The following is a 14,130-nucleotide window of genomic DNA, read 5'->3' as shown; positions in this document are numbered from 1 at the left end:
AAATATGAAATAATGTAAAACAATTTCTCTTAACATTAAAAAGTTTCTTAAGACTCCCATGTTTTTTTTAGTGATTGTTTACCTTGTCGAGAATTTCTTTCAATAACTTAGAATTAATCAAGTCGATACAAAATCAAATATGATTTTCTGATTCGTTAGATTAGAGGTCACGAAATAAGACCCATTTTTCTGTTTTAAATTAACTCATAATTGCCTTACAATGTCACTTTACTTTAGGTGGCCAAAAGTGCTTACATGGCCAAAAGGGCTGACTCTACCCTACTGCCTGTTTTCTGAGAGGCGAATTTCGCTATTTCGTTAAAATTTCGGGAAATTTCTGTTAAAATTTCGGGATGTATCCAGAAAATTTTACTCTCCACCAAGAGACCGGAAGGTACGATTTGTTCTTTTTATTTATTTTTTAACCAAAATCTTAGGAAAAAACTTATTTAGGGTAAATTAAGCTAATTCAAAACCTGCTTCAAATGGAAATGTTTCGCTACTCCAAATGGAAACGTCACTATTTTTATGATAAATACAGTACTAAATTACTATATTTATATATTTTCTATACCTCAATTTTATTATTTAGTTAATTTTGCTCCAAATAAAGCGAAAATCCACTCATACTCACAAATTTTAATTTATTAATTTCTCAGAAAACATTAAAAGTGTACCTTTTCACCATTGAATTTTTCATTGAACGAGCATGTTTTCCAATGAAAAACACAATGAGGTGACTGTTGTATATTCGTTTTGTTTAATATTTATGTCATATTTCTGGCTAACTTCAGTTAAATTAAGTGCTAATCTTTATTCTTAACGGTACGTGAAGTTTTTAAACGTAATAATTACCTATTTCGTGAACAAAAATGGTTTTTCTGAAGTGTCTGCAAATGCTTCAATAGGAAACCCCGGAAATATGAGTTTGTTTGGAGAGATTTTCTTATTGTCTCAGATGGAAAAGGAGAAAAGACTCGGAATAAGAACAAATCCTGCACTCAAGAGCAACTCAACAAGGTTTTGGAAGCCTTTCATCGCGGTTTTACTTACACTGTTTGTCTCCAATTAGAAACTTTCCCTTGTCTCCATTTGGATTAATTTGTTTCCAATAGAAGCATTTAGCATTTGTGTATTTTTCTTGTATTTAAGAAGTTTTCAAATTATATTTAAAGAATTTTCACTAAATAGTGACATTGTAGAAGAGTCAAGGAGCAAATTTATGTAATTCTCTTCAGAAAAAATATGAACTTAATGTGTTGAATCTTCTATCAAAGTTAAAGCGTCTGGAAATGGTTTTGAATTAGGACATTTACCCTAATGAACAAAATAATATTTTGGTGTAGTGCAAAGTAAAACTCATGTTGTAGTTTACTCTGAAAAAAATCTCAAATTTTGAACATAATTTTACGTTCAAAGGCAGACCACTTTCCCCTATTTATAATTAAATTCGTGCAAATGTAAAGGGCCTTTAAAAAAAAAAATGTCACTGTAGTAAAATATTAAAAAGAGAAATTTGACAAATATTCCGGTGCAGTCATTTAAGTGTTAAGAGGAATCGTGATAAATAAATCAAAGCTTACAACAATGTTATTTAATTGTTTATTCATTGATTTAATTTATACAGTGCCCGCTTCGTAATCCGGATAGATTTTTTAAATTTGTTCAACGGTCTCGAAAATATAATACAAGTTTTTTTTTGTAGAATTAGTATAAAAGTTATAAAGAAGATTAAAAAGACAAAATTAGAGAATTCTATGCTATTATACTTCATTTATTAAGCAAAAACATCACAGGATAATTCATTTTCATTGCTGAACACACATGCATACATAACCTCAAAATGATTTTAAAGGTAACCGTCGATAACTCGTCCGGATTACGGCGATCCGGATTAGAAAGCGGGCACTGTAATTACTTCAGTAGGGGAGACTGGGGCAAAAAGTCACAAAACGGATATTTTATTTTTTTTACAAGCTGCTACCCTAGTGTCCCAGAAATATCTAATTAGTGCAGTTTTATAGGAAATTTACTGCTCTACAACTTTGTAAAAATCATTTTCCCCTATTTTGCAAGGAAATTCATTTATCGAACTGTTTTCTCAAAGGAAATTTTGTGATCATTCTCAAAAATGCTGGGGCAAATAGTAACAGCCATGGGATATTATCACATTTTAATTTGCTTTATTACGGGCCTTCATAAATTTAAAAAAATAGCTAGGTGGCACATTTTTATAGCAAATTTATTCCTCTACACCTTTTTAAAACACAGTTTTCTCTATCTGAACGAGAAAAGCGCTTTTCGAGCTATTTTAGAAAAAAGCACACAAGAGACTGCTAATAGTTTGACCAATGCAAACAAAAAAGCGGCGAGACACGGAAATGACGTTTCTTCTCGCTGTGAGACATCAGAAATTGCTTAAGTCTTTCTTACTTTTTGCTCCATACCTTTTGTTACTTTTTACCCCACGTGGCCATTTTTAATAAAAGGATTTCTGGAGAAAAGAATCTCTGTAAAATTCTAAAAAAGATAGTGGTTTCATATTCAAAGAATCCAAATCATTTAGAAAATATTTACTAGTCCATCAATTTTGGAAAATAAGTAGGTCAAAATTGATATCTGTTGTAAGGATAACATTTTAAAAATAGGGCTAAAAATTTCAATATTTTTTATTTTCTAAATTCCTTGTTCGAATTCTAAGAAACTTACGTCTTTGAAGAAGGTCTATGGAAGCCATTTATGGATAAAAAATTTAAGCCGCTATCTCTTTTATCTTGGAAGATATAGAATTTTCAAATTTTCAATTTGTGACTTTTTGCCCCAGTCTCCCCTATTCAGTTCTTTTGCGACCGAAAACAACGCGCGGAATGTCAAAAAAAAAAACGATTTCCACAGAGAGTTCCACACGAAAATCTGATCTGATTCTCTCCGATATTCGTGGATACGGAGAGAAGGCAGGTGTGAAAAATAGAAGAAAATTTCAAGGAGAGAAGCTCACGTAAAATCTTCTCTCACAAAATGGAGGATACGGGCCCTGGTACATTCCATCAAAACCGTAATTCATCTGAAACGTCTTATGGCCTCTACTCATTGGGAGCAATTTTTGTCAAAAATCGCATTTTTGACAGAATTTTGACGTTTCTACCTACAACAGTGCGGACGATTTCCTTCAAAAGAGCAATTTTTGACGAAAACTTCTTACAATGTGTAGACACCCTTATGCCCTCTACGCATTGGGAGCAATTTCTGTCAAAAATTGCTTTTTTTTAAGGAAATTCCCAGCAGCGTTGTAGGTGGAAACGTCAAATTTCTGTCAAAAACACAATTTTTGACGAAAATTGCTCCCAATGTGTAGACGCCTTTAGTTAAGGACCAAAATTTCTCAATATTTTCCACACTTAACGGCCTCATGGGGAACCTGTACCGCCTGTACCCAATGAAGACGTCCTTTCTGTCCCGAACTAAGACGTTGTCCCAGGTGTATTTGGACATTTTTGACCATCGAAAAAGGTGTGTAGTGCATCGAATCATTTCATTTTGGGGGCACCAATTGGCGTCCATTGCTACACTTCCCGGGGCTCGTCTTCCGGCATTTTCATGTTAAATTCCGGAATGGGGACAACATTAAAGCCCAGTTAATGCCGGATTTTTCAATTACTTCTTCCGGAATTACCACTTAAAAAGTTTTAAAGAACCCAATGGAGGCCAAACGACAAAACGATAGGAAATTTCTGGCAATTGACGACTGAATCCCACTTCTGATTGCGGTATCTCCCATGGGGAGATTCTGCAACATAATGACAATGTCATATGACAAATTTTCATGGTAAATTTTGGTTATTGGTGAAAGAATCCATTTAGAGAACGATTTAGAAGTAATGTATTTGGCCAGTATTTCCTCCGTTTTTTTCTCCTCATTGAAGTGTATCACCCTGTTTTTTTTTTTTGGGTATATATAGGAGAGAGAGATTGTCTCTGGTGTATTAGCGATCTAAGTGGGCTTTTACCTCGAATCTTTTGTCACAAGATAGAGCCCTAGGGTGTAGGATGGGATTGTGTTTTGTTGAGTGAGAGGGGTTGGCCCTTGTCGGAGAAATTGATCCATTGTTGATTGTATTTCTATCAGATGCTCAAATAATATCCTTTTGCCATTCACATCCTATTTTTTTCTTCTTCTTTTTTTGTTTTAACAAAAAAAAGGACGCAGGGAACAAAAAGATGGACAAATGCTGTATTTTTCTTTTAAAAAATAAAAAATTAAAAATAAAAATCACTTTTAAATCTCTCCACCGATAGCAGCGCCACTTTTCTCACCAGACAAATCACAGATTTTTTTTTTATAAATAATTGCTGTATATTTCCCTTTTTTAATTGGACACCAAACCACTCGATATCCCTTATTCCCTTTTATATTATATATTTTTTTATTGTTGTTATTTTCTGCATTATTAATCACATGTTCAGACCGATAAATTGGTCGTGTGGGTCGCTTGAAGTGTTATTTGGTCGTGGTTTCGGTTTTTTTTCCAATTGTTACTTTTGAAAAGTGAGAAGGGGTTAATTGAGAAGAAGAAATAACTAATGAGTTGTATATTTTTATGGTTTCTTTTTAATTTTCACCCCTTTTTTTCACTCTCTCTCTCTCTCGATACGGTATAATTTGTAATATATCACGAGAGTCTCCTGACCGGAACAATAGTTTCTTTTGTTGTTGGTAGTTTTTATTTTTTTTTTGTGGGAAAGGTCTAACCCTCAGGCAAATTCGCACGTTTCCGTGCGTTTTTTTTGTTTTTTTTTTTTTTGAAGAGAAACTGTCAATTAGAGGGGGATCCCAAGGATACAAAGGATGGGTTCTTTCACGGGAAATGGCGTGATGCCAAAGAGGGCAGTTTAATGTGAGAAATTGACATTATTTCCTACATTTTTTTTTTGGAAGGGGTTCTAAGCGAAAAGGGTTAAGTCAAAGGGGAGATACCGCAATCAGAAGTGGGATTCAGTCGTCAATTGCCAGAAAGTCCCTGTCGTTTATCGTTTGGCCTCCATTGGATTCCTTAAAATCTGGCATTAACTGGGCTTTAATGTTGTCCGGAATTCCGGAATTTAGCATGAAAATGCCGGAAAAGGAGCCCTGGAAGAATCTATTTCTCTATCTTGTCATTCTGTCACACAATACCCCTACAAGGTTCCAATAGCGACTGCTCGAAAATGTCCCAATACACCTGGAACAACGACTGGACCTTTAATTATGATAGCCAGATTTGTCAAGAGAAATGGCATCCAAATATAATACTTCTAGGAATCCTGGCAGTATCACTCCTATGAGTGTTTAAAAGTGTATAGTACAGATTTATGTTATTTATGTATTTATTTTTATGTACAGTGATTGCGAGTTAGTGACAATGCTCTACCATGTAGGTTTTCGGTCATGATAGGCCAAAGACCAAAATTTACCATGAAAATTTGTCATATGACATTGTCATTATGTTGCAGAATCTCCCCAAGGGAGATACCGCAATCAGAAGTGGGATTCAGTCGTCAATTGCCAGAAATTTCCTATCGTTTTGTCGTTTGGCCTCCATTGGGTTCTTTAAAACCTTTTAAGTGGTAATTCCGGAAGAAGTAATTGAAAAATCCGACATTAACTGGGCTTTAATGTTGTCCCCATTCCGGAATTTAACATGAAAATGCCGGAAGACGAGCCCTGGAAGTGTAGCAATGGACGCCAATTGGTGCCCCCAAAATGAAATGATTCGATGCACTACGCACCTTTTTCGATGGTCAAAAATGTCCAAATACACCTGGAACAACGTCTTAGTTCGGGACAGAAAGGATGCCTTCATTGGGTACAGACGGTACAGGTTCCCCATTAGGCCGTTTTCCCTCGGAAAATTTGACTAACTTCTAGTGAATACCCAATGAATTTAAGGGGAAATTTTCTGCGGAAGTTTCTACCGAAATTCTTGGGGATTCAAAGGGGAAATTTCCTCCTGGTTGAATTGGAAAAATTCCCTGGACATTCTTACACTGAGAAAAAAAAGAGGTTGCAATTGACTTTTTTTCGTCATTACTTTAACACTTTTCGGGTGTAAAAATCATATCAACATTTTTTAATGTTAATTTTACACCTTTTTAAGGGTAAAATTAACGTGAAAAAGGGTAACTTTAACCCCAAATACACCTAAAAAGGGCAATATTTACACAGTTTTCGGATCAATACCGCAAGGGTAAAATTAACATTTCCGGAATGTTATTTTAACTTTTTCGGATTTCTTTCAGTGTAGAGGATTCTTCCAGATTTTCCAAACAAAAGTCCTCGAATTTTCCACACCTTCCTAGAAGATTTCCCAGGAAAATTGATGGAAAATTCTTCCCGGAACAGGATATATGAAAATTCCATGTTGAGTTCAGGGGAAATTCCGGGGGGAAATTCACATAAATAATAAAATAAAAAAAAAATAAAAAAGGAATGAAAAATATGGGAATTTTCTTTGTAGTTTTTTTCCCAAGGATTTTCCTGAGAATAATCCCCAAGTTTTTCCCATCTTTCCCCGAAAACTTCCCAGGGATTTCTTTGAAAAAAAAAAAAAAGAAGTTCCCTAGTTTTTCCGAACTCGGATTTTTTCAGGGGAGTGTTCAGGGGTATATTCCTCAGTAAAATCTCTCAAATTTCCTCATCATTCTCGGAAATTTCCCCTGGATTTCCTTTAGAAAAATCTTCGTTTTCTTGTGTGCTATATTACCGAGGATTTCTGTGAGAAAGTCTGCGGAAACTTCCCCGAGGTGGGGAAGATTTCTCTATAGAATGGCGCTGATTATTTTTCTTTAAGGTGTCTACACATTGGGAGCAATTTACGTCAAAAATTGCGTTTTTGACAAAAATTTGACGTTTCCCCCTACAACGCTGCAGGGAATTTCCTTCATAAAAGCAATTTTTGACAAAAATTGCTCCCAATGTGTAGAGGCCATTATACACTAAGAAAAAACCTAAAAAGTTAAAACAACTCTATGACAGAGTTGAATTAACTCGACGAATATCGATGTAATTGTTACTCTTTTTCGTTGTAAAATTTAGAAAATAAGAGTTGATACTACTCTTCTGTACTAGACTGTAGTTTCTAAATAATCCACAGAGCGGCGTGCAAGTCAATGCGTAGTCCACTGAACTGAAAAAAAATCTTTCTATCTCTTTTTAAATATATGGTGGCAGAAAGAGAACACGGATTATGCGGAAAAAATGGCTCGCCATTTTGACATTTTAGTGCGTCGCGTGATTGATTTAGTGTGATTTTCGCGATTTTTCCGTGATAAGCACATTTGTGAAAGTGTACAAAAATCAGTGATTTTCCACAGATGAACAAGGTATCGGATTCTCGACAGATGATTAAGGTATAGGAGGAAAACTTCTTCAGGGATTGGAATATTTCTCCGGAAGACTGTATTAAGTTGCGCAAATGTGGCGTAATCTTATCTGAGCATTCTCATTCTAATAGATGAGAATACTTTCCACAAGATATTTTCTGAAAACACTTTTCTTGGCGACCTTCTTCTCTTCAGATATAGCTTGAAAGAATGGAGAAAATGAAATCAAGTAAATCTTTTTGAAGTCTTATGAAAAATGATTTGGAAAACATAACCTCTTTTCATTTTTGGTTCCGGAGACACAGAATGTTGAAAGTACAAATACCAGCAACTTGGTTTAACATGACCAGCTGTATACCAATCTCAGGAAGTCTGACAGTGGGAGGTCAACATCCCAGAGAAAGAAATGACTTGTCAGGCGTGATCATAGAAGAAAATCTAAAAGTTTCTCCAAAAATGTCCTCGAGAAGTCTTAAGAAATACCCGAGGGATATAAAACAATTTTTTCCATCAGAATATGAAGTAGGGTAAATTGGTATAAGTTGGACAATGGCAAAAGTTGGAAAATTTCGCTGGTACAAGTTGGACGGGCAATTTTTTCTTGATAAATACAGTACTAAATTTTAATTTGTATATTTTTCTATGTTATAGTTTAATTATTTGGTTCCTTGTGCTGCAAATAAAGTGAAAATCCATTCATATGAATAAGATTTAACGTATAAAATTCTCACCTCAATTGACAGTGTAACTTTTCACCGTCGAAAAAATACATCGATCGGCCATTTTTTCCTAATAAAAACACAAGAAGAGTGACTTTGGTTTTTCGGTTCTGTTGACATTTCTCAATATTTCTGGCAAATTTTAGTGGAATAAAGTGTTTAATCTCGATAGTTAACGGTACGTAATGGTTTTATTTGATATAATTACCAACTGTATGAAGAAAAAGTGCTTATTTGAAGCGTGAGCAAAAGTGACAAGTTGGACATCCGGAGATACGATTGTATTGCAGGGGCTCTCTTTTTATTTCAGATGGGTAGAAAGGCAAATAAATTGAAAAAGTACAAATCCTATAGTCAAGACCAAGTGAACAAAGCACTGGAAGCTTTTCGTCAAGGAAAATCACTAAGTCAGGTGTCAGTATTATTTGGGGTGCCAAGAACAACACTTTTTAATAAGCTGACCGGGAAATGTCCGGAAGAATGGTCTGGGGGAAGGCCTCCTACGCTGCCAAAAGATATAGAAGATGAGTTCGTTGAATGGATTTTAGGATGCAGTGACAAGTGGCATCCTATAACAAAATATCAAGTCCTCAACACTGTGCAAATTATTTGTAAGAAGTTCAAGATTGTCAACGAGTTCACCGATGGAAGGCCAGGATACTCTTGGTTCAAGAGCTTTTTGAACAGATACCCAGAATTGAGACTTCGTACACCAGAAGCATACACAACCCAAAGAGCTGGTATTACCACTGAGGACATCACTGAGTGGTTTGAGAAAACTCATGAATATTTAAAATCCAAAGATCTTCTGGAACTTCCTCCTGATCGCGTCTTTAATCTTGACGAAACGGGTGTAATGCTTTCGCCCAAAGGTGGACAGGTATCTAATATTATTCTATGGAGTTTTTAAATTCATGTTTGAAGAGGCTATGCAAGAAAAAAAAAGAATTAGACTTCAGAAACAGGAAGAAAGGCTCAAAATAAAAGAAGAAGAGGAGCAAAGCAAGAAAATTAAAATATCCAAGAAAAAGATTTAATAAATAATATATATCTAAGCCTTAATGTTTTTTACTTTTTAATTATACACTTTACCCTAGTGGTATAATTGATTCAGTTTGTATGGCATTCAGTAAAAAAAATCTTGAAACTTGCACAACCTTCCCCTACGCATTGTCCAAATTCCCACGTCCAACTTGTAACCCACCCTGTCCAAATTACATTGTTTTGCACTCACGTATTTTTCTTGTATTTAAGAACTTTTCAAACTGTTTTTCAAGAATTTCCATGAAACGGTAATATTCTAGAAGAATCAAGGAGCAAATTTATGTATGTCATCAGGGAAAAATGTATTTATAATGTCTTTAATCTTGTATCAAAGTTCGAGCCTCTGGAAATTGTTCCAATTTATGCAACTTACCCTAATCCATAAAAAGATAAAATTGAAAAATGAAAAATATTTTGAAATTTTGTCATTCTTTGAAAAAGGTTTCAGATTTAAAAAAAATTGCATACAAAAACTTCAAATATAATATTGATGATTTCGTTCCTTTGAAAAAAAAAATGTTTTTTTTTTATCTACCGCTATCTAAAAGCTACATTTGTGCAGTACTAATAAATTTTATTAGAAGAAAATGACGATTTTTATATGTTGGAAATAGAGAGCATTAGTATTTACTCATCATATACGGAAAACATGGAAAAATAATGTTTATATTAGACTTATTTAAATATTACTGTAAATAAACTGAATATAAAAGTGCTTTACTTGTTTTTCAATTAGCAAAAAAGGGTATTTTTCATTAAAAAATAGAAAATTTAATACGAAAGAGTAAAATCTTTAATCTTTTTCGATTTATCCGAAAAGAGTAAGTTTTAATCTAAAAGAGTTAAAACAACTCTTCTAGATATTACACCGAAATAGAAGTAAAATTAACTCTAGAAAATAGTTAATCGAAAATCACAACGAAAAAGAGTTAATTTAACATCGATTCGAGTAAGTTATACTCGGTTTTTTTTTTTCTGAGTGTAGGGCCTCGCGATCATTATTACCGAGGATTTCTGTGAGAAAGTCTGCGGAAACTTCCCCGAGGTGGGGAAGATTTCTCTATAGAATGGCGCAGATTGTTTTTTTATAGGGCCTCGCGATCATTTTCCCTTGCAATCCCCTTAAAAAACTGATCTTGACGTTTTATTTGTCGTTGGAATTGTCATTGGATTGATCCAAAAGTTAAAATGTGAGAGATTAGAGAAGTGTGTGACTTACCTATTGCCTTGGGATCGAGCTGGTACGGTGGGATGCCGCAATGAGCCGGCGGAGGTGTTGTCAGGTGATCGCCGTTGTGACAGAAAAACGGCGGTAGCCCCATTTTGTTGGCCTGCAAAAAGGACACAGAACAGATTAAAAAAAAAAAAAAAATCAGTGTAACATTGAACTTGGGGGAGTCTGTAAAGAGGGCAGCACATACAATGCAAAACCAAAAGAAAGAAAGAAAAAACAAGACTACGCAAATCTCTTCATCTCTGTCTATTTCCGGTCTCCATGGTGACATTGAGTTTTCTTCACCAACCCCGAACTCTCATCTCACTTTTGACATTTCTCGCATGCGCTCCACGCCCACAAAGGGGTAGGTACGTCATCCCCTCAAACCCCTTCAGTTATCCCCCCCCCCATCCCTCCCTCGAAGCAAGACAAAAAAAAACACTCCCTCTCCGCCTCCATCAAAATCGATTAGCGCACCTCTCTCAATTTTTAATAATTCCCTCATTCCTCCGCAGACACTTCCCACCATTCTCCACTCCCCATGTCCCACGACATGTACCCCAGATCTTCCATTTTCATTTTAAAAAAAAAAAAGAATGCAATTCTCCATTTTCCAGCTTTTCCTCCTTTCCATTAACTCAGAACTCTTTTTTTCTTCTCTTTTTTTTTCTCTTTTTGTTGTTGCAAAATCCATTCAAACTTCACTCTCAATGAGAATTCTATTCATTTTTTTTTTTTTTTAAAGAATATCTCCATGTGTTTGGCACCAATTTTGAGGACAAAATAAAAGCACTCCCATCAGGGAAAATCATGATGGAAGAAAAAATATAAAAAAAAGTCCCTTTTGTTGAGAGGAAAACCTCCGTTTTTTTCTTCTGTCTAAGTAGAATGTTTTTTGACGTGGCTTAAGTAGAAACAATGGCGCATAGAATTGATGGATGCATTTCTGCAAAGGAAATGAATTTGAAATGGAGCCGGAGAGTTTCTGGGGGGGGTTCCTAGCTTTTGAGGGGTGCTAGATCTGATAAAAATAAACAATTGTCCAGAATGTCCAGTTGCACAGGTTCCGGATTTAATTCAAGGTAAACCATTTGGTCCAAGGAGCATAAAATAATTTCTCAAATGGTAGGGGAAAGTACTCTTCCTTCGAATGCTCATGCCTTCGAATAATGTGAAATTTCTTTCATTTTTCCTAAGAAACTCAAACATTTCTATCAAATACAAGGGGTTACTCAAATTTGGAATACCGACACATTTTTTTGTTCGAATCTATAGAATTCACTTGTAAGATTCTAATGGAATCTGAAATGATAGTCCTTCAAGAATCACTGGAATCAAATGGAATCACAGAATAATTCTTACCCAATATTCCACGACAGACAATGATAAGCCATAGTACATTACAGATTTCTATGATTTTTTTTTTTTTATTTTTCAAAGAAGATTGGACAACAATCATAGAAAATGTCTCATTCGAAAAGAATGATTCTCCCGTGTCGAATACAAGGTAAAAGACCCAGTCATCAAATTCGGTTAAGGGGGACCCCCGGTGTACCAAGAACAAAATTGCGAATTGTGAGGCGCTATATTAGGTGAGATTCTTAACAATCTCACCTACTACACTGCTGGCAATAATCATAGCTCCACTTTTTCATATTGAAAAAACTTTGAAAAAAAATTTTTTTAGAAAAAAAATAAAAAAATCATTTGAAGGTATTTTCAAGCCGATATGAAAAATTTACATTTGAATTTTATACCGTTAGAACTGTGAGTACTGTGATAGAACCTTTATCAAAATGGCGATTTTCGGGTGGCAATAATTATAGCTCCACTCAATAAATTTGGCTCCAGGGTATTTATTTTCAATTAGTGAAGGTAAATATCTTTTAGTAATTTAATTTATAACTTTATTAAGCTAATTAGAATCATTTTTATAAAGTTTTTCATGAATTTTGCTGAAATTTTGTAAGAAAAATGTTTAATTAACAAAAATAAGGGATTAATTAAGGTCTTGAAGGGGATGAAAATTTACAACCAAAAAATTTCCATAAAAATGACAAGATCCTATCACCTTTCATCCGAATTTGTCCATATAGCCGACATATATGCATTTTAAACCACTCCCAGTGCTAAAAATCTTCTTTTGTTAGAGGCAAACGTGTTCAATTTTCCGTGTTACAGTCGAAAAAAACAAGTTTTCTACCGAAATTTGATGTTTAACAATGCTGACTGCTTAGTCTCATCATGTCCTGTTGATTCTGCCCCAAAACAGAATTCCAAGTGACTAAGGGGGTCTTCAGAATACTGAAATAAAAAATTATCAAAAAGAAGCATATTGCAGTTTGATGAATAAAAGGTGTTTTACATCATTTAGGTGGTTTAAAATTATTTTTTCAGACAGAAAACAAGTTAAGACAAGACCTGTCAATTTTTTTATTCGAAAAAAATAATTTTGTACTACTTAAATTAGGTAAAACACCTTCTATTCATCAAACAGCAAAAAGCTTCTTTTTGATCATTTTTTGTTCCAGTATTATAAAGACCCCCTTAGTCACTCGGGATTCTGGTTTGCGACAAAATCAACAGGACACGATGAAACTAAGCAGTCAGCATTGTTTTACATCAAATTTCGGTAGAAAACTTGCTTTTTTCGACTGTAACACGGAAATTTGCACACTTTTTCCTCTAACAAAAGAAGATTCTTAGCCCTGGGAGTGGTTTAAAATGCATATATGTCAGCTATATGGACAAATTCGGATGAAAGGTGATATGATCTTGTCATTTTTATGGAAATTTTTTGGTTGTAAATTTTCATCCCCTTCAAGACCTTAATTAATCCCTTATTTTTGTTAATTAAACATTTTTCTTACAAAATTTCAGCAAAATTCATGAAAAACTTTATAAAAATGATTCTAATTAGCTTAATAAAGTTATAAATTAAATTACTAAAAGATATTTACCTTCACTAATTGAAAATAAATACCATGGAGCCAAATTTATTGAGTGGAGCTATAATTATTGCCACCCGAAAATCGCCATTTTGATAAAGGTTCTATCACAGTACTCACAGTTCTAACGGTATAAAATTCAAATGTAAATTTTTCATATCGGCTTGAAAATACCTTCAAATGATTTTTTTATTTTTTTCCAAAAAAAAAAATTTTCAAAGTTTTTTCAGTATGAAAAAGTGGAGCTATGATTATTGCCAGCAGTGTATAATCCTAACAAAATTTCATGTCGTCCGATCGCGCTCAAACTTGGCCAAAATGTGTTTCGCCACTTCCTGATCACGAATATATGGGGGGCTAAGTTACGTTCCCGGCCGGCCGGCCGGCCGTCCGTCCGGCCGGCCGGCCGTCCGGCCGCTCTTTGGAGCTTAATAGCTCCTAAACTAAAAGAGATATCGACTTGCGGTTTTCGGCAAAGGTTAAATATCGTATGAAAATTGCAACTTGGTGCATTGACCCCCCACCCCCCACCCCATCTTCCGCCATTTTGAAGACCCCCCTTTTTTTGTTTTCTCAATAGCTCCGCCCCTATGGCATCGAGCGGGCTCAAATTTTAGTATGTTATAGCTGGGCCTTAGAGCTTTCCATCAGTACCAAACTTAAGGTCCCCCGACCCCCCTGACCCGAGCTATAAGGGTCCAAAAAAAATTTCTTAAAATGGCCATAACTCCGGTTCTAATTGTCAGAATTTAAAAAGTGAGGGCTTTTTGGAAAGCTCTCGTGAAATGCCACTTCCCCTTCTAACATCGCAAGTTCATAAAACCACCGCTAGGGGCGCTTTTTT

At 34.9% G+C, this 14,130-nt stretch overlaps 1 protein-coding gene across 3 annotated transcripts in view; it reads right to left on the bottom strand.

The window, feature by feature from the left end:
• LOC129808704 (protein pangolin, isoforms A/H/I/S) overlaps positions 1 to 14,130 on the bottom strand; it is a 134,757-nt gene that overhangs the window by 53,024 nt on the left and 67,603 nt on the right. For all 3 annotated transcript variants that reach the window (XM_055858486.1, XM_055858487.1, XM_055858488.1), the window contains exon 4: positions 10,342 to 10,453. In XM_055858486.1, the coding sequence (XP_055714461.1) occupies positions 10,342 to 10,453 (112 nt within the window). The remainder of the gene's footprint in view (positions 1 to 10,341; positions 10,454 to 14,130) is intronic.

This window comes from Phlebotomus papatasi, chromosome 5 (assembly GCF_024763615.1).
Source record: "Phlebotomus papatasi isolate M1 chromosome 5, Ppap_2.1, whole genome shotgun sequence".
Classification (NCBI taxonomy): Eukaryota; Metazoa; Arthropoda; class Insecta; order Diptera; family Psychodidae; genus Phlebotomus; species Phlebotomus papatasi.
This window is presented reverse-complemented; position numbering and strand designations above follow the sequence as displayed.